The sequence below is a fragment of the Plasmodium sp. gorilla clade G2 genome (assembly GCF_900097015.1).
Source record: "Plasmodium sp. gorilla clade G2 genome assembly, chromosome: 10".
NCBI lineage: Eukaryota > Apicomplexa > Aconoidasida > Haemosporida > Plasmodiidae > Plasmodium > Plasmodium adleri (nom. inval.).
The window spans coordinates 852,501-877,500 of record NC_041702.1 but is presented as its reverse complement, the minus strand read 5'-3'; the positions used below and the strand labels follow the sequence as shown (position 1 = coordinate 877,500).

Genomic DNA, 25,000 nt, shown 5'->3' with positions numbered 1-25,000 from the left:
ATATATATATTGTAAGGATCCATATAATTTAATGGAAAAAAAAAAAAAAAAAAAATTATATCTCTTGATCTATTTATATATTTAAGGTTTTATATATATATATAATATATATATAACATATATACATAATTTTATATATACATTCCTTTTTGTAATTTTTTATTTAAATTTTGTTTCTTCCTTGGACTGTGAACTTTTAATATATTTGCCTTTTAGATATTATGCTTTCCAATAATGAGCAAAAAGAATGATGTAAATGAAGAAAATGGAGAATATAATCCTAAGGTTGAAGAGGTTTTAATAAGCGCCTTAGAATTTTTTAATATTCATGGACTTGCCAAAGAAGAAGTTATAAATAATATTAAGAAAGATGAAAATACGATTAGTTTATTAAACGATTTTTATGAAAAGAATGAAGAGTGTTTATTTATTTTTAATGAGAAAGATTGTTTAAAGATATATAATTCTATTTTAGATTTATATAAGAAACGAAAGAATGAGAAATTTTTAATTGTATATAAGACACCACAAAGTAATATTTTATATTTAGAAATGAATAATGATGCTGAGAATGTTATAAGAAATTTTTTAGAAATATTTTTTTCTAACTTTATGAATAAAAATGAAGATATAAATTCTTCTTCTCTTTTAAAAGAAATGAAAAAGAAGTTTAATAATTTTTTACTTAATTTAAGAATTATATATGGTGAAACCGAAGAAAAACTTACATTACCTTATGCTCCTTCAGAAATAAAAGAAGAAAATGTGAATACGATTGAAGAATATTTAATACATTTCATAAAATGTTATCATATAATATTACGTAATTTAATGAATTATAAGAAAAAAGAATATATAAATTGTTATGAATTTTTAAAATGTCTAAAAAATAAAAGTGAAGATATTAATTATTTATATAATGAAATAGATAAAGATAGTTTTCAAGAAATTATAAATATAATTTTAGAAAAAAAAAAAAATTCCAGTTATAAAAATATTATAGAAAATATAAAAAAAGAAATATCTGAACATAAAATGGAAATAGTAGATCTTTATACTCATTTAAAACCCGTAGTACACTTTCTACAAAAATTAGAATTTAATAAAGATGATGATATCGAAAAAAAATATATATATATTACACCTATAATACATTCTTTATCTATATCTATAGATAAATCTAATTATTTAATAAAAAATTGTAAATTTGTATTTAATTTCTTATCTAAAGTCTTAATTAATACATGTAACCAAAATTTGAATACTCCAGAAATTATTAATTCTATATATAATTGTGTTGATATTTTAAAAATTAAATTATATGACACATTGAATTTCTTGCTTAACTTTTTATATATATTTAAAATGTATAAGACTAAAAATGAAAAACTTCAATCCTTACATGAGCATAACACATATGTAATTCAAAGGAAAAATCAGATACAAGTAGCATCAGAAAAACGGAATGGTATAGATATTAATAAGTCATCTGAAAAAGAAAGAGAAAGAGAAAGAGAAAGAGAAAATAAAAATATAGATGATATAGATATAGATATAAAATCATCTCATCAAAATAGAAACAAAGACGAAGAAACCTTAAATCAAGAAGATAATATAAAAAATGAATTAGAAGAAGAATATAGCTATTTCCCATCCATAAGTTTGTATATGTATAAATTAAAGATACTTATTGAATATTTAAAAATTTATCAAACATATATGAAACTTGAAAAAATAGAAATTCCAGGAGAAAAAGGAAAAAACCTAACAGAAGAAATACATAACATATCTAATGATTTTAATATAATAAACGAAAACTTTTTAGATATTAATCATGAAATTTTAAATGAACATGAACATATCTTTATTAACAAATATAATATTTTTGAATCTAAAGTTAAAGAATTAAACAAAAGATTAATATGTGTTTTTGTATATTCTTTTGATAATGATTTAAAAAAAAATATCAAGTTATTAAATTCATTTTTAATATTAAGAGATATACATGTTATCGAGGTAGAGCTCATCAGACATGCATCTCTTTTGTGTCAAGATCTAAAGAAGGAGTTTATTTTGGTAGATAACTTATTTATAAAAAATAAAACAATTATAGAAAATAACAAGAAAATGTTTTTAGAAAATAAATTCCAGCAGGGGATATGTGACCTTGATGAAATAAAAAATGTGATAACTAACAATATTATAGATGTAAGTACTACAAATAACAATATTATAGATGTAAGTACTACAAATAACAATATTATAGATGAAACTATCTCAGATGTAAATGCCTCAAACGAAAGCAACAATATAAATATAAACAATAAAATGAAGAATAAACTACAGATAGATAAAATGGAAAGAGAAATCGAAGAAGGGTTTGAAGATAACTTGAAAAGATTAAACATAAATAAGAATTCTCCTTTATTTTGTGAAGTTATAAATTTATTTACATCACTATTAAAAAGAATTGAACAACAATATTTTCCTTTAAAGAAAATAATAAAAGTGTTAAAATTTGAAAATGAGAAAACTGAAGAAGTTAAAATGTTATATAAAAATATAAATGAGAAAATTAGTAAATATATAAATGATGTAAGCAAAGAGTGGTTTAAAGAAACCATTGATGTTGTTAATAATTTTTTGAATGAATATATATTCAAAAAAAGGAATGATTTATTTTATGTAAATTTCCATCCTTATATCTTTATGTTCATTAATAATATAAAGAATTTTTTCTTAAATAATTTAAGTGTAAATGAAGATTGTTTACATATTTATAATAAAGCAAATACATTTAAGAAATTTATTAACATATTAAATAATATTACTAAGAAATATAATAGTGTCTTAACTAAAACATTAGATGTAGAAAAAGAATTATTTGAAGAAAAAATGAATAATATAAAGAATAGATTATTAAGAGGTGTAAATGAATTAAAATGGTCAGATGATAATATATATGAATATATTGAAAGTGTTGATAAAGATATGTCTGATATATATAATAATATTTCTACTCTTCATAATAATATTGTATCTATATTAAATGTAACCTCTAACTGGGTTAAAAAATCTATTATTGAAAAACGGAAAAGGAATGAAGATATATATACTTACTTAAATAATTATAAGAATAATATGTCTATATTAAAAGGGAAACTAAATGATGATTTTAAAAATATCAATATGAATATTAAACAATCATATGATGTTTTAAAAATAAAGAAAAATAATATAATGTGGAAAAATTATTTAAAATTTTTAAATAATATAATTATAGATAAATTAATACAATTAACTAATTTTTTATTTAATAATTTATATGATGTTATGAAAAATACAAAAAGAGATGAACAATTATTTATTATAAGAATAAATTTTATAGAAAATAAACTTAATTTAGATTTGAAATTAACAAGCAAAAAAACATTTTGTATAGAAACCATTTTTTATAAATGGATAGATGATTTTATGAATCTATGTTCAGGTATTAGAAGAATAGATATAAAAAGTGGTGATTATCTAAATGAAATTTTATTAAGTTTAAGTATTCATTATAATAAAAATAAAATAGAAAATTTTTTTCAAAGTACTATTAAAAAAAGTTATGAATATTTACATAGTTTAACAAAATATGAACATATATGGAAAATTGATATTAAGAAAGAATTTCTTTCTTTTAAGAAAAAAAATGAAATACAATTATATCCTACTTATTTTGAATATAATAATAATTTTCAGGACTCTTTAAAATTAATAAATATTAATATACCATATTTATTTCCAAATGTATTAGCATATAAGAAATTAATATTAACCTTAAAACAAGACCTAAACAAATTCTATCATTTAAAAACATATGAGCCTATAAATTTTATTTTATTCTATTCTGAGAATTTTGTAGAAAAGTTAATAAATTTTACTAAAAAAAATATATCTCTATATAGTGAATATCTTCAAAACTTTGTAAAAGATGTAGTATATTCTATTAATTCCTTTTATGAAAATGTTATAAACAATTTGAAGCAAATAAGTATAGTAGATTTTTTTAGTAAAAAAGGGGATTCAAAAAAGGAAACATTGGAAAAGGGGGACATCTATACAGGTCTTCAAAAAGGAGAAAGAAATGTTAGACTTAAAAAGGGAAGCATTGACAATACAAATAATAATAATAATAATAATAATAATAATAATAATAAAATGATTGATGGGGGTGATAATAATGAAACGATTGACGAGGATGATAATAATGAAACGATTGACGAGGGTGATAATAAAATGATCGATGATGATGATAATAATAATAATAATAATAATAATGTGGATAATATTTATTACGAATCGAAACGATATAAAAGCTCGAACGCTAATAATACTGAAGATAAAAAAAAAGAAAAGACAAATGAATCAAATATAAACAAAAAGAAAGACATATTTTACAACCTAATGAGAAACTTAAGAAGTGTAAAGTTAAGCAGGAAAATTATCCCATTAATTTTTCAAAAGATTAAAGAAATTATGGAAAATTTAAAAGAATTAGATATAATTATAAAATATAATGATATATTAGATAATATTGAAAAGAATAAAGAGAAAGTCGAAATACAATATAATGATATAAAAGAGAAAATATTGAAATATAAAAATAATGAAATAAAAAATATCAAAATAGAAATAAAAGATTTTAAAGAAGAATTAACTAAACTTAAAAAATATATTTTTAAAAATATACCTAGTACACCTAAAGATATATATAATTTTCCATATGAAAAAATTAATGAATTCAGAAAAAGTTTTCAAACTTATAAAGATAAACAAAAATATCATAATGAATTAGAAATTTTATTTGAAATTGATATTACTATTTTTGATGAATTAGATGAAATTGATATTAAATTAACAGATCTTAAACATTTATGGGATTTAGTAAATAGTGTAATATTTTTTATAGAAGAAGAAAAAAAAAAATTATGGAAAGATATTGATGTTAATAGTAATATTTATTTAATTGATTTTATATCATTATATATTAGAAAAAACTTTTTTGATTTAAAACATTTATCTATATATGAATATATTATTAAAGAATTAAAAAAATTATCTTCTATATTACCTTTATTAGTTGATTTAAATAATGAATGTATATTTGATAGACATTGGAATATTATTATAAACATATCTGGAAATATAAATAATTTATATACAAAAAAAAAAGAAAATAATAATAATCAAAACAATTATATTAATCATACAGATTTATTAAATACACCATTATCTAATAATAAAACATCTATTATGAGTATTCATACATTTAATAAAGAAGAAGAAATAGATAATGTCAATAATACATATGATAATGAAAAAGATACAAATAATAATATTTTTGTTAATAAAAATATACAAATAAAATATAAAGAATTAACTCTTCAAGGATTCTTTGATCTAAAATTATATAAACATGTAGATGCAGTACATGATGTTATTGAACAAGCTAAAAAAGAACAAAAAATTGAGAATAAAATTAAAGAAATTAATCTTATATGGAAAGAAATGAATTTTGAATTTTTAAAAAAAAATAATTATATACAAATAACTAATATGGATATGATTCTAGAAATTGTTGATGTACATACTTCTGAAATATTGTTCTTTATTAATCAAAAGAAATTTATTTTATTTATTCAAGAAACCATATTAAATACACAAGAAAATTTAAAAAAAATTGATGAAGTCATAAATATATGGAGAAAGTTTCTGAACAAATTTGAACGACTACAGCCTATCTATTTAAATTCAGAAGATATACATTCGCAACTTCCTGAAGAAAGTAAAATGTTTTTTAATATCGAAAATGAATATAAAGAAATTATTCATAGTGCAGCAGAACAAAAAAATGTTTTACAAGTATGTCTTAATGAAGATTTATTTTATTTATTAAGTAAATTTTTTAAAAATATTGAATTGTGTGAAAAAGCTTTAAATGATTATTTGGATCAAAAGAAAAAAGCTTTCCCACGTTTTTATTTCTTATCGAATATAGCTTTGTTGGATATATTAAGTAATGGAAAAAACCCTTTCAAAATTCTACCTTATATAAATGATGTATTTAATGCTATCAAAACGATTCAATTTAAGGAGGACCATAAAAAAAATAATACAAATGATAACACAAATGGTAACACAAATGGTAACACAGATGATAACACAGATGGTAACACATATGATAACACAGATGGTAACACAAATGATAACACAAATGGTAATACAAATGACACTACATATGACACCACAAATGACGCTTCATATTATAGACAAGAACAAGAAGAGACATATCACGATCAAAATAAAAAATGCAAAGATATTAAAACGCCTGAACCCAAAGATTACATAGCTAAAGGTGTTTATAGTATCGAAAATGAACATTTAGAATTTTTGAACGAACTGGTTTTAAAAGGAAATGTGGAAAATTATTTGAAAGATTTGGAAACTCATTTAAAAGTAACAATTAGAAGTATATTGGAAAATGCAAAAATATGTTCAGAAAATTTAGATGAACAGAATAGAGATGAAACTATGATAACTAATTATATTAGTCAAGTAGTATGTACTTGTAATCAAATTATTGTAACAGAAGAAATAAATAAATGTTTTGATGAATTAGAGAATGGAAATGAATCAGCTTTTGTAGATTATAAAAAAGTATTAATTGAAAGAATTAATAAATTAATAAAATTAGTTGAAAAAACAGATGATTATAATATAAGAACAAAATTATTATCTTTAATTATATTAGATGTGCATACAAGAGATGTTATTATATCATTTATAAAAAAAAAAATTTCAGATAGTACTTCTTTTGATTGGCAAGCACAATTAAAATATTATTGGGTTTATGATAAAAAAATTAATAATTATACATGTGAAATTAAATTATGTGATTTTAAAACCAAATATCTATATGAATATATAGGAAACTCAGGAAAATTAGTAATCACACCTTTAACAGATAAATGTTATATCACATTAACACAAGCATTAAATTTAATATTAGGAGGTGCTCCTGCTGGTCCAGCTGGTACTGGAAAAACAGAAACTACAAAAGATTTATCTAAAGCTATCGGAATAGCTATATTTATATTTAATTGTAGTAATCAAATGAATTATTTTAATATGTCTCAAATATGTATAGGTTTATCTCAAACAGGAGCTTGGGGATGCTTTGATGAATTTAATAGAATAAGTATAGAAGTATTATCAGTTGTTAGTACTCAAATAAAATGTATATTTGATGCTATTAAAGAGAAAAAAACCATGTTTCATTTTATTGATGATGAAATAGTATTAAAGAAAACATGTGGATTTTTTATAACTATGAATCCTGGATATGCAGGAAGAACCGAATTACCTGAAAATTTAAAAAATTTATTTAGATCATGTTCCATGATTGTTCCTGATATAAAATTTATTTGTGAAAATATGTTAATGTCTTTTGGATTTATTAAAGCAAATAAATTATCTTATAAATTTGTTGAATTATATCAATTATGTAAAGAATTGTTACAAAAAAATATTCATTATGATTGGGGGTTAAGAGCTGTTAAGGTAGTATTAATACAAGCTGGAAATTTAAAAAGAAAATATGCTAACTTTGATGAAGAAGTTATTTTAATGAAAGCTTTAAAAGATTTTAATATACCTAAAATTACATATGAAGATATACCCATCTTTTTAGGATTAATTAATGATCTATTTCCTAATGTTAATTGTAATATATTTGATGAAAAAGATCAAGAAAAAGAAAATGATAATGAAGAAGAAAATAAAACAGAACAACAAACATATAATATACAAGATGATGACAAAAAATATAAAAAGAAAAAAAATATTCATCATAATATGGATAAATATAAAAGTAGCATCACCCAAGGTTTTACAAATTCGAATGATAACAAAAATGATTTGTTAATTAATAAGGATAATTATGAAACGAACAAAAATATAGTGACACATTATGAAAATGAAAAAAAAAATGAAAAAAAAAATGACATTTCTGAAGAAATGTTCCAAATAGATAAAAATAAAAAGGATATAGAAATATACGATGAGGAGACGGATAATGATAAAGGGGATATAAAAGAATTAAGACAAAAACATATAATGTCTAATCAAAATGATAATGAAAATTATATAAATAATAAAGAATATGATAAAGATTCAAATAAAATAGATAATTTAAAAGAGAAGAAATTTATGAAGGAAAAAAAAGAAATGCTTATTCCCAATTTTGATGATGCTATAAAAATATGTTTAAAAGAATCAAATTTACAAATAGATGATAATTTCATACTAAAAGTTAAACAACTGAAGGATTTAATGGATGTCAGACATTGTGTATTTATATTAGGAGAAGATGGGTGTGGGAAATCTAGTGTTATTGATATTTTAATAAAAAGTTTAAATAAAATAAATGAAAAATGTTTATATGAAATTATAAATCCTAAATCTATTGAATCATATGAACTTTATGGATATTTAACTAAAAATAATGAATGGATTGATGGTGCTTTATCATCAATTATGAGAAAAATGTCTAGAAATATTAGTCCATATAATGAAAATATAAAACATAAAATAACTTTATTAGATGGTAATATTGATGCTGAATGGATAGAAAGTATGAATACTGTTATGGATGATAATAAAGTATTAACATTAGTAAGTAATGAAAGGATACCATTTACAAAAGAAATGCACTTATTTTTTGAAATCACAAATATGAAATATGCATCACCTGCAACTGTTAGTAGAGGTGGTGTTCTTTTTATTAATAAAGGAGATATTAGTTATAAATTATTTATAAGCTCATGGATTAATCTGTTAAATAATAATATTGCAAAAACTGAATTCTATTATCTATTCAATATTTTCTATTCACAAAATATAGATATGTTAAGAAAACAATGTAAATTTGCTTTTGACCTTTCGAACTTAGATATTGTAAAATCTGTATGTAATTATATTGATTATTTTTTGTATAAATATGAAAAATATATTAATGAAGTCATAAAAAAAATTGAAAACAAACAAAATGAAGAAATTACCTTTATGAAAAATGAAAATAATAGAGAAGAGTTGTCTAATTCTAACATGAAAAGAAAAGATAAAACAAAGAAAGAAAAAGATACACAACCAATAAATGAAATTCATAATAGAGATATAAAACATGAAAAAGGATATCAAAAAATAAACAAAAAAACAAATTCTTTCAAAGATAACATAATAACAAATGATAATGAATCCAAATTAAAACATCAAAAAAATAAGAAATATGTAGATGATATGAATATTAATACAAAAAATTTAATAAATAATGAAGAAAAAAATATAATAAACAAAATTAATTATAATTATGAAATATTAAAAGATTATTATAATTGCTTTTTTATGAACTCTTATATGTGGGTAATAAATAATTTGATAATAGATGATAAAATTATGAATTCCAAAAATATATTTAGTAACAATATTAAAAGTAATTTAAAGGTAAAAATGGGAAATGACTATTGTTGTAATTATATATATAATATATATGAAAATAACTGGAAACACTTGAGCGAGTATTTAGATGAAGATATTTTATTTCTTCAGAAATTAAAATGGAACACTTCTGAGATGGAAAATGAGGAAAATGAGGAAAAGGGGTATGAAAATGAAGTGGCACAAGAAGGTGAGGAAGATGACAATATGGATGATGTAAATGACAATATGGATGATGTAAATGACAATATGGATGATATAAATGACAATATGGATGATATAAATGACAATATGGATAATATAAATAACACTATGGATGATATAAATAACAATATGGATGAAAAAAAAAAGAAAAAGTTAATAAAAAATAAGAAAAAGAAAAAAAAGACAATTAATAACTATATTGAAAATATGTTACCCAATAATTATGATGATATATATATAAATACCATAGAATTAATAAGAATTGAAAAAATGATAAAATATTGTTTAGAACGAAATCAAGCAATATTAGTATATGGTAATAATGGTACAGGAAAAACAAAATGTATTAAGAATAATATAAATATGAATATTGAAAAGTTTACTCATACAATTATAAGTATAAATTATTATACAAATTCTTTTGTATTACAAAAGATCATAGAAAACAATGTCGAAAAAAGGAATACAAGAACATATGGTCCTCCTAATCAAAAGAAACATATATTTTTTTTAGAAGATTTGAATATAACTGCCAAAGACAATTGTGATACTCAACAGACATTAGAATTTTTAAGACAATTATTAACATATAAATTAATATATGATAGAGATAATTTAGATGAAAAGAAATTTATTCATGATATATCTTTTATAGGTACTATTAATAATAATACGAACAAACTTATAGATAAAAGAATTCAAAATAAATTTAGTATAATAAATATTGATGATATAAGTATGAAAACATTTGAAAATATATATAAAATAATATTAAAACAACATTTACTTAAATTTGATGATTCTATAAAAAGTTTATTAAATAATATTATATCATTTTCTTATGATTTATATACTAATATAACAGAAAATATATCATTCAATTTATCTAATTTAGCTCCTCATTATTTATTTAATTTGAATGATATACATACAATATTTTATAATATAATAAAATATACTAATCCAGATATATATAATAATCAATTTAAATTCCTTATGATTATATTTCATGAAATGCAACATGCATATATAAATAAGTTAATATCTGATGATCATATAAATATTTTTACTCAAATATTTAATAAATTAATTCAGCAATATTTCCCATTCTTTAAAGAAGACTTTGAAAAACATATAGATGTGTTTGATAGTACTAATGACCCACCTAAGATAGATCATGGACATGATGTTACATCTAATAAGTCTTTGATATTTGATGAAAATGATTATGTTGATAATGATACATATAATAATAATATGGATAATGACTTAAAAAATGACACAAATGATGTTAATAATAATAATAATAATATTGATGGTGGTGATGATAGTATTAATGTGGGAACCATTGAAAAAAACCATTTAGGAATGTCAAATAATCTAAATAATTCAAATGATAAAGAAAATATTATGAAAATGAAAAAAAGTAATAATATTAACACAGATAGTTACAATAATAATAATAATAATAATAATGCGAATTTGAGGGGAAAAGAAAAAAGTTTAATATATGATTTAAATAAAAATATTTTTACATCTTTTATATCTATTAGAAATGGATTAGATAAAATGTATTTAAATGTAAAAAAATTTTATGTATTAAAAGAAGTATTAACAGAAAAATTGAATGAATATAATACTACACATGTAGAATTACCATTAGTTTTATTTGATTATGCAATTATTCAAATATGTAAAATATGTAGAATTCTTGATTTTAATATATCACATTTAATGTTGATTGGATTTGGTGGATCTGGAAAACAATCTTTAATAAAATTAAGTATATTTATTAATTCTTTAAATTTATTAAATATATCAACAAATAATAGTTATGATGTTAATAATTTTAAATCAGATTTACAAGAATTTCATTTAAAATGTGCCATAAAACCAGGAAATGTACATGTCTTATTATTAAAAGAAAATGATATATTAGATTCTTTTCTTCCTTATATAAATGATTTAACATCAACAGGTTTATGTAATGATTTATTTACAAAAGATGAATATTTAGGTATTTTTTCTTCTATACGTAATCAAATAAAATATTTAAATATAGGAGAAAGTAATGAAGATGTTTTTAATTATTATATTAATAAAATAAAAACAAATTTAAAAATTGCTATCACTCATTCACCTATTAGTAATTTATACAGGGATCGATTAATTAAATTTCCTTCATTCCTTTCAAATTTTTCTTTTATTTATTTTTTACCATGGCCATATGAAGCTCTTGTTAATGTATCCAATAGATTTTTAAGTGATATAAAAATCAAACAAGATCTCAAAAAAAAAATTTGTGAACATATGGCATATGTTCATACAAGCACTAATGAAATGAATAAAAAATATTTAGAACAAAAAAATAGATTTAATTATGTTATTCCTAAAACATTTTTAGAATATATTTATTTTTATAAGAATTTGTTAAATGTCAAAAATTTGGAAATTGAAAAATCTGTAGAAAGATTAAATAAAGGGTTACTAGCCCTCACTAGTACTAGAGAAAATGTTCAATTGTTACAAAAAGAAATCGAAATAAAAATTACTAACATAGAAGAGAAAAAAATTGAAGTCAATGAAATATTAAATAAAGTGAAAGAAGCAACTGAAGTAACTAATAAAGAACAGCAAATTGTTAATGAAGAGAAAAAAAAAACAGAAATATTTACGAAAGAAGCTATTGAAATACAATTAAAAGCAGACAAGGAATTAAGTGAAGCTTTACCTATAATGAATAAAGCTAAAGATGCTGTTAATTGTATAACTAAATCAGCTATTCAAGAATTGAAATCTTTACAAAATCCTCCAAAAGAATGTCTAGATGTTACACATGCTGTTCTAATTGCATTAAAAGAAATTAAAAATTATTCTTGGAAATTTGCTCAGAAAATTATGAACAATCCTACTCAGTTTTTAAGTAAATTACAAAAATTCGATGCAGAAAATATGGATGAAGAAACTGTAAATTTATTAACACCTTTTATTCAAAAAAAATTCTTTAATTATGAGATGATGAAAACCAAATCTTCAGCTTGTGCCTATTTAGCTTTATGGCTAGTTAATATAGTTAAATATAATGAAGTATATAAAAAAGTGAAACCTTTAATGGATAAATTACAAGAAGCAACTAACAATAAAAATAAAGCACAAGAAAAATTAGATCAATTAGAAAATAAAGTAAAAGAATTAACAGACAGTGTTGAAAAATTAAGAAGAAAAATGAATGAAGTCAATGAAGAAAAAAATAATGTAATCAGAATATATAATGAATCAAAAGATAAATTAAATAGAGCCGAAAATTTAGTAAATATGTTATCTGATGAATATTCAAGATGGTCTGATGAAATTGCTATAATTAATTCGAATAAAAAATTTATATATGGTGATTGTTTATTACTTTCTTCATTTATAACATATTTAGGAGTTTTTTCAAGTTCTTTCAGAATTAAATTATGGAAACATTTATGGTTAGAACATATAAAAAACAGTAATATTCTTATTAATAATATTACATCTCCTATTGATATTATGGTTCAAGATATACAAATAGCAACCTGGAAAAATGAAAAATTACCTGAAGATATAATAAGTATAGAAAATGCATTGATTGTTAGTACTTGTTATAGATGGCCTTTATTAATTGATCCTCAGTTACAAGGATTAAAATGGCTCAAGGCAAAAGGAGGAAATAACATTACTGTTCTTCAATTTAATTGTGAACATTTTATAAAAAAAATTAAAAATGTTATATCAAAAGGGGGATATTTAATAATTGAAAATATTAGTGAAGAAATTGATAATGTTATTGATGGGTTATTAAATAGGGAATTTATTAAAAAAGGAAATGATATATATGTAAAAATTGATAATGAAGAAATGTTATTTAACTATCCTAATGCTATAAATAGAATTGATAAAATCAAGTCTTTTTTTGAAAGTAATATTAATAATAATACTGCTCCTACTATTAATACAACCATCAATAATAGTGGAACTTCCCAAACAAATAACACAAATAATGATAATAACAATATTAACATAGATAATCAAAATAATTATGGTAATGAACCAGGAGATTCAAATAAAAATTATCATAAACAAAACTCACAAAATATGAATAAAGCTTTTTCTAGCGAAAATTTATTGAAAGTTAATTTTTTTAATCTCATTTTACAAACAAAACTAAGTAATCCACATTTCAAACCTGAAGTTAATAGCCAATGTACCTTAATTAATTTTAGTGTCACTTGTGAAGGATTAGAAGAACAAATATTAGCTATAATTGTAAATATAGAAAAACCAGAATTAGAAAAACAGAAACAAATATTAGTAAAAAATAGAAATGAATATAAAATAATATTAAATAATCTAGAAGATGAAATATTATATCAATTATCTACTGTTGATTCAAAAACAATTATAGATAATATTTCTTTAATTAATAGTTTAAAAACTACAAAAGATACTTCTATTAATATACAAAAACAAGTTGCGGATTCAATTAATACAGAAAATGAAATTAATAAAACTAGAGAATTATATAGAACTCTTGCTAATGAAGCTTCTATTGTTTATTTTATTTTAATACTTATGCATAATATTAATTATATGTATCAATATTCTTTGGATTCTTTTATTAATCTACTATTAAAATCTATTGAAGCTGTTAATAATGATACTATTAAAATGTTATCTAATAAAAACTTAGATAATGAAATATCAAATAATAATAATATGTATGATGATGATAATAATAATAATAATGGTGAAGATAGACATTTACAAAAACATGATGATAAATATTATGATTCTAAAATATATCTTAATGATAATGATGAAAATATTAACAACAATAATGATAGTAATAATAATAATAATAATATTAATAATGTGTATGATGAACATATGAATAAATTAATTATATCTTTTAGAAAAACCATATATTCGTGGATTAATAGAGGATTATTAGAAAAAGATAAACTTTTATTTAATTGCATATTTGTATTTAAATTATTAGAAAAGAAAAAAATTTATGATAAAGATTTTAATATGGATTATCTAAATTTCTTTTTAAAACCTCCAAGAGGTAAAGGTGTTACAGAAAACCCATTAAAAGAATGGCTTAGTGATGAATGCTGGGAAAATATTTTAATATTATCGAAATTTAAAGAATTTGAAAATTTATCAAATAATATTCATATAGATGCACAACATAAATTTAAACAGTGGTGTTCAGAAATTCAACCTGAAATATGTAAATTACCTTTAGAATGGAAAAAATTAAATAATTATTCTTTTAAGAAATTATTAATTATTAGATCCTTACGACCAGATAGAATAACAGTTACTCTAGAAAAATATATTAAAAGTATCTTACCAAACAGTGAAGAAATCATGGAGAAAAAAAATTCTTTTGTTGATACATTAGAATCTTCCTATAATTTTATGGTTAATTCTACACCAATTTTATTTATATTAACACCTGGGTCTGATTTTATAAAATATGTAGAAATGTTAGGAAAAAAATATAAGTTTTATTTAAATCAAAATTTACATGTAGTTTCGTTAGGACAAGGGCAAGAATCAATTGCTTTATCAAAATTAGAGTTATCACATAAAGAAGGTCATTGGATTGTTTTAGAAAATATACATTTAATGGCAAAATTTAATTTAATTCTAGAAAATGTAATAGATAAATATGCTACTGAAGGATCTCATCCAAATTTTAGATGTTTTTTAACGTCGGAAATAACAACAAATATTCCTATAAGTATATTAGAAAGATCTATTAAATTAACGAATGAAGCTCCTACAGGTTTTAAAGAAAATTTGAAAAGAGCATTTACCTTTTTTTCACCTGATGATTATGAAGAAAAAGATTTAAGAACGAAAAATATTTTATTTTCATTATGTTATTTTCATTCTATAATTGTTGAAAGAGCAAAATTCGGTTCACAAGGATTTAATATAAAATATCCATTTAGTTTAAGTGATTTAAGAGATAGTGCAAAAGTTCTTTTTAATTATTTAGATAATCAGAATTCTATAAAAGTACCATGGAATGATTTAAAATATATTTTTGGTGAAATAATGTATGGTGGACATATTGTTAATGATAAAGATATGTTGATATGTAAAACATATTTAAATTATTTTATGAAAGAACAATCATTAGAAGGAATGCAATTAATACCATTTTCAAAAAATATACAATTATTTAGTCCTAATAATTATTCTTATGAAAAAATTTTAAAATATATAGATACACAAATTATATGTGAATCTTCTATTTTATATGGTTTAAATCAACATGCAGAAATGAATTTTAGAACAAATGAAAGTATTAAATTGTTAAAAAATATATTAAAATTAAAACTTAAAGAAACATCAACCTTTGTCGAAGAATTAACAACTGGTGAAACTATGGAAAATAAAACATCAAATATTTTATCAGAAATATTAAGTGAAATAGATAATATCTTTTTTAATGTAGAAGAACTTATGAAATCAATACCAGATGATCAAATAACTCCTTTACAATATTTTCTATTTCAAGAATGTACTTTAATGAATTCTTTAACTAGTGTTATGAAAAATTCTTTAAAAGAATTGAATTTAGCTATTAAAGGTGAAATTAATATGACAAGTAAAATCGAATCTCTTATGAATGCTTTATATAAAGATAAATTGCCAGAATTATGGAAAAATAATTCTTATTCAAGTAATCGAAATTTATCATCCTGGGTTAATAATTTGAAAGAAAGAATTGCTTTTCTAACTGAATGGTTTAATGATCCTTTATTAACACCTAAAGTTTTTAATATATCTTTATTATTTAATCCAAACAGCTTTTTTAGTGCAATTAAACAAATCTTATCTAGAAATGAAAAATGTGAATTAGATAAAATTATTATGCAAATTGAAGTTACAAACAAATCTTTAAATAATATTCATTCATATCCTAAAGAAGGTGCTTATATTTATGGTTTATATTTAGATGGAGCAAACTATGATGTAGAAAAAAATACATTATGTGACTCTTCATCAAAACAAAAATATTTCTTAATGCCAGTTATACATTGTAAACCAATTGTTAGCATGGGGAAAATAGATACAGATGTATATGAATGCCCTGTATATAAAACCTTGTCCAGAGGACCTACATATGTAACAAATATAAAGTTAAAAACTAAGGAAAGTTCAGAAAAGTGGATTTTAGCAGGTGTTGCATTGATTTTGGATATAGCAGATGATTAAAAATGTGAAGACAAAATAAATTAAAGACATTCCTATTTCATTTTTTTAAAAAGTATGACGTTTTTTTTAAGCAAATGGTACATACATATATATATATATATATAATATATATATATTTTTTTTTTTATTTTCTCATGTATTTTTTATGTATATAAAAGGAAAATTAAATTTTTTTTTTTTTTTTTTTTTTTTTTTTTTTTTTTAAGATAATTTTAATTTGTAGAATTAAAACTTGCATTTTTCATATTTTCTATAAAACAGTATATCATTTCATACGTAATTATATAATATAAAAATATTATTATAAATTAATATTATTTTGTCTTAATTATGCTTTATATCTTTCCTTTTTTATAACATATAAAGAAATATATAATATGTATTACATATATAAATATATATATATATAATATAACATGTGAAAAAAAAAGATTTCCTTTTTTTTTAAACTATGACAAATAAATTATATTTATATAAATTTACTATATTTTTTTTTTTTTTTTTTAATTATATGAAATATGTATAAAAAAAATTGACTTAAAAAGTCTAATAAATATAACCTTTTATTATATTATTATATTTTTTTTTTTTTTCATTCCGCATAATATGGAGTATTTAAAAAAATATTATATATATATATATATATATATATATATATATTATATATATATTTATATTTTCATCCAATTATTATATATTTTTGTATATAAACTTTTACATTTATATATTTTACATAATATTATTTGTCATTTTATACATTTATGTAAGTTAAAAATAATGTAAAGAAAATAAAATCGCTTTTTTTTTTTTTTTTTTTTTTTCTTTTTTCATTTTTCTTGGGTGTTCAGTACGGCTAGCTAAAAATTTTCTTTTCTTTCCTTCTTTCTTTCATTTTTTTTTTATTTTTTTTTTATATAGTTCTAAAATAAATAATGCATGTTAAAATATATATATTATATATATATATATATATATATATATATATATATATATATTTGTATGTATATATGTTAATATATTTATATTAAGAACTATATTTAAAAATACATACATATATATATATTATATACATTTTATTTAAAATTTTTTTTTTATGTGTTTTGCCATGTATAAAGAATTGTTTATATATTGTTATTAAAAGTATGTTTTAAAAAAAAAATTATATATATATATATTTATTTATTTATGTGACACAATATATATTATTGTTTTTTTATTATTATGTAATAAAAAGAGATTATTTAATAAAAGAAGATGGAGGATGTTGAAATAAAACAAGCATTATTCAAAAATGAGAATAAAATGAAAGGAGAAAAATGTGCGATATGTAAAAGTAAATACGGGAAATTCATAAATGCATTTTTAACATGGGAAATAGTATTATTAATGGTTCATATATTAATATACTTAGTAATAATATATAAATTTGTGAAAGATGGAAAATTAACATCAGGAAATAATATGCTTTTTAGATCATATTATAGTGCTGGACATTTTATACAAGGTTTCTTGTTTGTTCTACTTTTAGTACCCTTTCAATTTAAGAAAAAAATTGTCAAATATTTAATTAATACATCATGTGTACAGATGTGTAATAATGGAGAAAGTGAAATAAAAGAAAGTTTTGATGATATAGAAAAACATAAAATGAATAATGATATACAAGATGTAGATGAAGAAGAAGAAGAAGATGAAGAAAGAAAAAAAGGAAAACAGAAATCATCAGAAGATATTAAAATGATGATAAATAAAGGAAATGATACTAGTAATAAAAATATGGATGACCAATTAACAGCTATCAATTCAGATTTAAATGAATTAGAAAAAGAAAAATATTTAAGTGATGTAAATATAGGAATGAATAATGAAAATAAAATTGAAGTTATTGATGAAAATATAACAAATTCGTTAAGTGAATCATTTATTAATAAATTAGTATTTTGTTCTAATACACCAAATCATAAAAAAAAAGAAATTCATTATTTTTTTTTATGTGCTAAATTATTTTCTTCAAACAAAATGAATTTTCTATTTGTCCTAAAATATGTCTCCACCTTCATACTCATGTTCGCATATTCTTTATATAATATAATCAAAAGAAAACTCCGTTATAAATATTTTTATTATTCATCGTATTATATGAATGCATTTGATTTTGCTGCAGGGTTATTAGCAGGAGGCATCTTTGTTTTATTATATGGAATTATCCTTTTTTGTATTAACCTTTATAATAATACATTTAAAAACAAAAATAAAAATTTCCATTTTTATGATAATTATCCATTTATAAATGATGTTAAATGTATATGTGATGAAAATATAAAATTAAATATAAGAAATAATCCATACCTAAAAAATATTGCCATCAACTATTTTAATTCATATTATAATTATAAAAACCTTCTTTTTATAGGTCAAATGTTTTTGGTTATTATAAGTATTTTTTCTTTTATTTTTTCTATTACGTCTATTTATGCCTACGAATTAAATAGACAATAATAAATAAATATATATATATATATAATATATATTTATATGTTTTTTATTTTTGTTATTTTTTTTATTTTTTTCATTTTGTTTATTTAATTTTCTTTTTCTTTTCTTTTTTTTTTTTTTTGTTAAAGCTTTTATATATATATCCTATAGTAATTAAATCGAAAAAATGAATAATATATATATATTATATATACATTATATATATTTTTTTTTTTATATATGTTATATAATTAAAGCTTTTATTTTTTTTATATTATTTTATTTTTTTTTTTTTGTATTGTAATTAACACTTTAATTTTTATATTTTTATTATATATATATTTTTTTTTTATGTATTGAAACAGAAATAAATTTTTATATTCACGATTTGTAAATATTAACTTAAGAATATATATAATATATATGTATATATGTGGAAAAGTTCTGAAAATACATCAATCCTTTTAAATTCATTTTTGCATATAAATATATTTAAGGTATAATATATATATATATATATATATATATATATATATTTTATTATTACTCACGTACATAATTATTCCTTTTCATAATAACATTTATTTAAAAAAAAAAATAATTTGTATTCATAATATTTTTAAAATTATTTAAATTGTTTATTATAATATAAATACATACATACATACAATAATACATATATATTATGTATATATGTATTTTATGAAAATTTTATATTCTTCAAATAAATAAAATAATTAACAAACTATGTGTATGTTTTAAAAGTTATATTATATTATATTATATTATATTATATTATATTATATTATATTATATATATTTAAGTATTCTTATAAATACTAAAAATTTAATCTCATGGAAATCATATTTAAAAAAAAAAAAAAAAAAATTATTGAAAGAATATGTAGAATATAATTATATATATATATTAATATTTATAAGAAAAGTATAAATAAAAGTACATCACTTGAAAAAATTAATACACATTAAAAGGAAAATTTATAAGAAAGCAATAAAAGAATTCAATTCCCCTAAAACAAGTAAAAAACTGTATGTATATTAATACATACATATTATATATATATATATTATAAACTGTTTGAAAATAGTTGAGTATTTATACAAAAAAAAATATATATATATATAATTAGAAAAAATGAGTTGGCAACAATGGTGGCCTCATGACCCAGTAGTAAAAACAGATGTAGTTGATCCATATCTTGTGAAAGTAGAAAAAAAAAAGGTATAATATAAAATATAGTAAGAAGCATATTATATGCACATATATATATGTGTGTATGCCATTTATAATGTACTTAAAATATATTATGTATGCATAATATATTATTTGGAAAAAAAAAAAAAAAAATGTAGCATTATCTAAAATAAAGATATTCATATTTATTTTCATATAAAATACAGGTTTATTGGTATTGTTCTTGCGGAGTAAGTAAAACACAACCATGGTGTGATGGATCACATAAAGGAACAGGTAAAATAGCAAAATAATATAAAAGGACAAATATATTATATATATATATATATATATTTTAATGTATGTTCACACATATGTACTATATTTTGTCACATATATATATATATATATATATATATATATATATACATGTCTTTTTTTTTTCTTTTTTTTTTTTTTTTTTTTTATTAACAATTTTATTTTTTAAAGGATTTAAACCATTGATGTATATTCCTCAAACAAGTGGATATAGACTTTTATGTGGATGTAAACAAAGTATGCATTTACCACATTACGATTTTGCGGATTTATGGGTAAATATATTAATAAATATATATGGAAAATAATGTGTTTTTTTTTTTTTTTTTAAATGAGTATTAGTAAATCCTTTTAAATATAGATACTTTGGTGTCTAATTATTGAAGGTTTATATATATTAAATGTATGTTACATAAGTTGTTATATATTTATATTTTTGTGAATAATTATTTTATTTATTTTATTTTTTTTTTTTAATTTAAGGTTCGAGCAAATAGGAATGTTCCTAAAGCAGCTGCATTTACATATGTTGCACTTTTTTCGTTTGGTATCATGACATCATGGTTATTTCACCCTTAAAATAAAAGAACATTTTTTTTTTTTTTTTCAATATTTTGATTTAATCATTTATTTTTTGTATATATATATATATATATATATTTTTCTTTCAATATTTTGGTATAAACATTTATTTTTTGTATATATATATATATATATATATATATATATTTTTTTCTTTCATTTAATATATATATATGTTATTTTGTTTGTTTTATTTATTTATTTATTTTCTTCTTTTCCATTAACTATATATATAAACAGATATATAATATTTATTTTGTAAATACTTTTAAATTATTATATTTTTACTTTTCATATATCGAAAATAAATAACTATAAATATATATATATATATATATATATATTTAACAAATTGTAAGAATGATTATTAAAAAATTGTTCTTGTTATTAGTCTTTTAAAATAACAATAAAATGATATTATTATATAATACACATTTTTATATTATGTATGCATTATAAATATTACTTCAAAAAAAATAAAAAAAAAAAAAAATAATTTTTTAAAAGGAAAAATAAATCGAAAATTTTATAATATATTATATATATATATATATATATATATATATAATAAATATTTTTCCATATTCATTTTATGGATCTTTCCATTTGTTATGTTTTTTAATTAATTCTATCAATTTATCACATGCTTCTTCCTCAGGTATATTTCTTTCTACTAATTCTTTACCATAATATAAATCAATTTTTTTAGGTGCACTACCAACATAACCAAAATGTGCATCTGCCATTTCTCCTATACCATTAACAATACATCCCATAACTGCAATTTTAACACCTTTTAAGTGTCCTGTTAATTTCATGATTTTTTTAGTAGTCTCTTGTATATTAAATAAAGTTCTTCCACAAGATGGGCAAGCTATATAATCTGTTTTGAATAAACGTATTCTTGTATCTTGTAAAATGTTTAATGTTAAAAATGAATTTAATGCAACCCTACTCAAAAGTCTATGAACATCTTTTTTTTCTCCCCCACCTTCCTCTACTTGTTCTTTTTGATCATATTTTGTTTCTATATTTTTTTTATTTGAAAGGACATCATTAGTTACGTTAACAATAAGACCATCTCCCATTAAATCCATCAAACAACTTCCTGCATATAATGTTGAATTAACTAATATATCATCATAATTGTTTGAATTAATATCAACATAATGTATATAAGGTATATTTATATCTAATGATTGTAAAAGTTCATTGATTCTTCTGGTTATTAATACATGTTCATATATGTTATCTGATTTTAAAAGAATGAATAAAGGACGAGGATTTAATTCTTTTATTTTTTTTATAGTTTCTATATCTTCTTTTCCGTTTAAAATTAATCCATATCCTTTAGAATTACTTAATTTAATATTTTTTTCTGAACTGTTCATAATGTTTTTTATATCCACATAATATAATATATTATTATTATTATTATTGTTGTTATTTTCATTATTTGTTTCCATTTTTTCTATAAATTCCATATTATGTGGTTCATATTGTACCACTATATTAATTCCCACCTGCAATAATTTATCCACAGTTTTTTTTCCTAAATTTGTTATATTATGAAAATCATTTATAATAACCATATCAGTTGTTTTGGCTCCCTTTTTCAAATTTCCATTTGAATCGATTTCTAAATTTAAATCTTTAAAAATTTGAAGAGAATCTTCTAACTCTTTTATGGTTACTACATTACCTATAGTGCATTCTTCATGTAGTACATTATTATTTTTTTCTACATTTCTTTTTTTTATATTATTAAAATTTCGATAATTTTCTTCAAAATTTAATATGTTTTTAGTATCCATTTCATTATTTTTTAATTCATTATCTTCTTTAAAATTTTCGTTATAAAATATTCTTTTCTTTAAATTTTCAATTAATTTTTTACAAGGTGTTAACTCTTCCCAAGGATCTTCTGTTAAAGATATACGAATAGTATCTCCTATACCATCATATAATAAGGACCCTATACCCAAATAAGATTTTATTCTTCCATTATCACCAAATCCTGCTTCTGTAACTCCTAAATGTATGGGGAACATCATATTTCTTTCATATTGTTTAGATACTAATAATCTATAAGATTGTATCATAACATAAGCATTAGAAGCTTTCATAGAAAAAACAAGATTGTGAAAATTGTTTTCAATACATAAATCAGAAAACTCAAAAGCCGATTCTACCATACCTAATGGTGTATCTCCATAATATGATAATACTCGAGATGAAAGAGATCCATGGTTTGTTCCAATTCTTATTGCTCTATTTAATCTTTTACATTTTTCAATTAATGGTACAAATTTTTCTTTTATAAATAATTTCCCTTCATCAAATTCTTCTTTAGTTTTATACACTTTATCTATCCATTTTTTTCTTCCATCAACATAATTTCCTGGATTCACTCGAATTTTTTCAAACACATCAGCTGCCATTAAAGCTATTTTAGGATTAAAATGAATATCTGCTACTAATGGGATATTTACATTTTCAGATAATAATTTTTCTTTAATATGATAACTAGCTTGTGCTTCTTGAACTCCTTGAACAGTCAGCCTTACAATGTCAGCACCCAAATCTTTACATTTTCTAATTTGATATACACATTCATCTACATTTCTTGTATCACAGCTAGCCATTGTTTGAATAGCTATTTTATTATTTCCTCCAATTTTAACATTTCCAATAGCTACTTCTCGTGTTGGAAGTCTTTTATATTTTTTGGTACATTCACAATATTTTTTTATATTTTGTATGATATTATATTTTTCTTCATCTTTTAAATTTTTATATTCCTTATTTGAAGAATTCCCTTCTTCATTTAGAAAAGAATATAAAAAATCACTTTTATTTATCGTATTCTTTTTTGTAATAAGATAATTTTTTTTCTGTTGCCTATTTTTTTTTATATTTAGTAAAAAAAGAAAGAATTCCTTTTTTCCATTTTTCTTTGCTTCTGCAAAAAATATGTTTACATTAGAAGGTTTAATAAACAAATCTTTAATTTTTACATGAGAATAAAACAGTAACATAAAAAGAATCAGTCTTTTTATATAGCTCATTTTGGTGGTTATATTCAAGCATTATGAAAAAAAAATAAAATAAAATAAAATAATATAATATTTATATGTTAGAGATGTATACACATATTTAATATAATTATATTTTTTCTGTTGCAATTTTAAACATTATACCAAATATATAATATTATATATATTTTATATATATGTGTAAAGAAAAATTAAAATTTTTAAAAGCCCTATTTTATATATTAACTTTTTTATTAAAAAAAAGCAAAATGAAAAATGAAAAGAAAAGAACTGTGGTAGTCTCCCTTTTTATATTAATTCATTTTCAATTGGGTTCTGAATATTATTTTTATTTTTTCCCCACTAAACTATTTATATATCCATTATC

General features: G+C 20.0%; 4 protein-coding genes across 4 annotated transcripts; 3 read left to right on the top strand and 1 right to left on the bottom strand.

Moving 5' to 3' along the window:
- Window positions 1-234: 234 nt before the first annotated feature.
- PADL01_1021600 (dynein heavy chain, putative) lies at window positions 235-17,007 on the top strand (the record flags this gene model as incomplete). The annotated part of the gene is made up of 1 exon (XM_028682283.1): window positions 235-17,007. One exon carries the CDS (start codon window positions 235-237, stop codon window positions 17,005-17,007), a length of 16,773 nt encoding a protein of 5,590 aa, XP_028538576.1.
- A 1,254-nt stretch (window positions 17,008-18,261) lies between these two features.
- On the top strand, window positions 18,262-19,506 carry PADL01_1021500 (conserved Plasmodium membrane protein, unknown function; the record flags this gene model as incomplete). The annotated part of the gene is made up of 1 exon (XM_028682282.1): window positions 18,262-19,506. The coding sequence occupies one exon, from the start codon at window positions 18,262-18,264 to the stop codon at window positions 19,504-19,506; it is 1,245 nt and encodes a 414-aa protein (XP_028538575.1).
- Window positions 19,507-20,638: 1,132 nt separating this feature from the next.
- On the top strand, window positions 20,639-21,574 carry PADL01_1021400 (CDGSH iron-sulfur domain-containing protein, putative; the record flags this gene model as incomplete). The annotated part of the gene is made up of 4 exons (XM_028682280.1): window positions 20,639-20,725; window positions 20,905-20,974; window positions 21,167-21,270; window positions 21,479-21,574. The coding sequence occupies 4 exons, from the start codon at window positions 20,639-20,641 to the stop codon at window positions 21,572-21,574; spliced, it is 357 nt and encodes a 118-aa protein (XP_028538574.1).
- A 593-nt stretch (window positions 21,575-22,167) lies between these two features.
- PADL01_1021300 (4-hydroxy-3-methylbut-2-en-1-yl diphosphate synthase) lies at window positions 22,168-24,645 on the bottom strand (the record flags this gene model as incomplete). The annotated part of the gene is made up of 1 exon (XM_028682279.1): window positions 22,168-24,645. The coding sequence occupies one exon, from the start codon at window positions 24,643-24,645 to the stop codon at window positions 22,168-22,170; it is 2,478 nt and encodes an 825-aa protein (XP_028538573.1).
- Window positions 24,646-25,000: the final 355 nt, after the last annotated feature.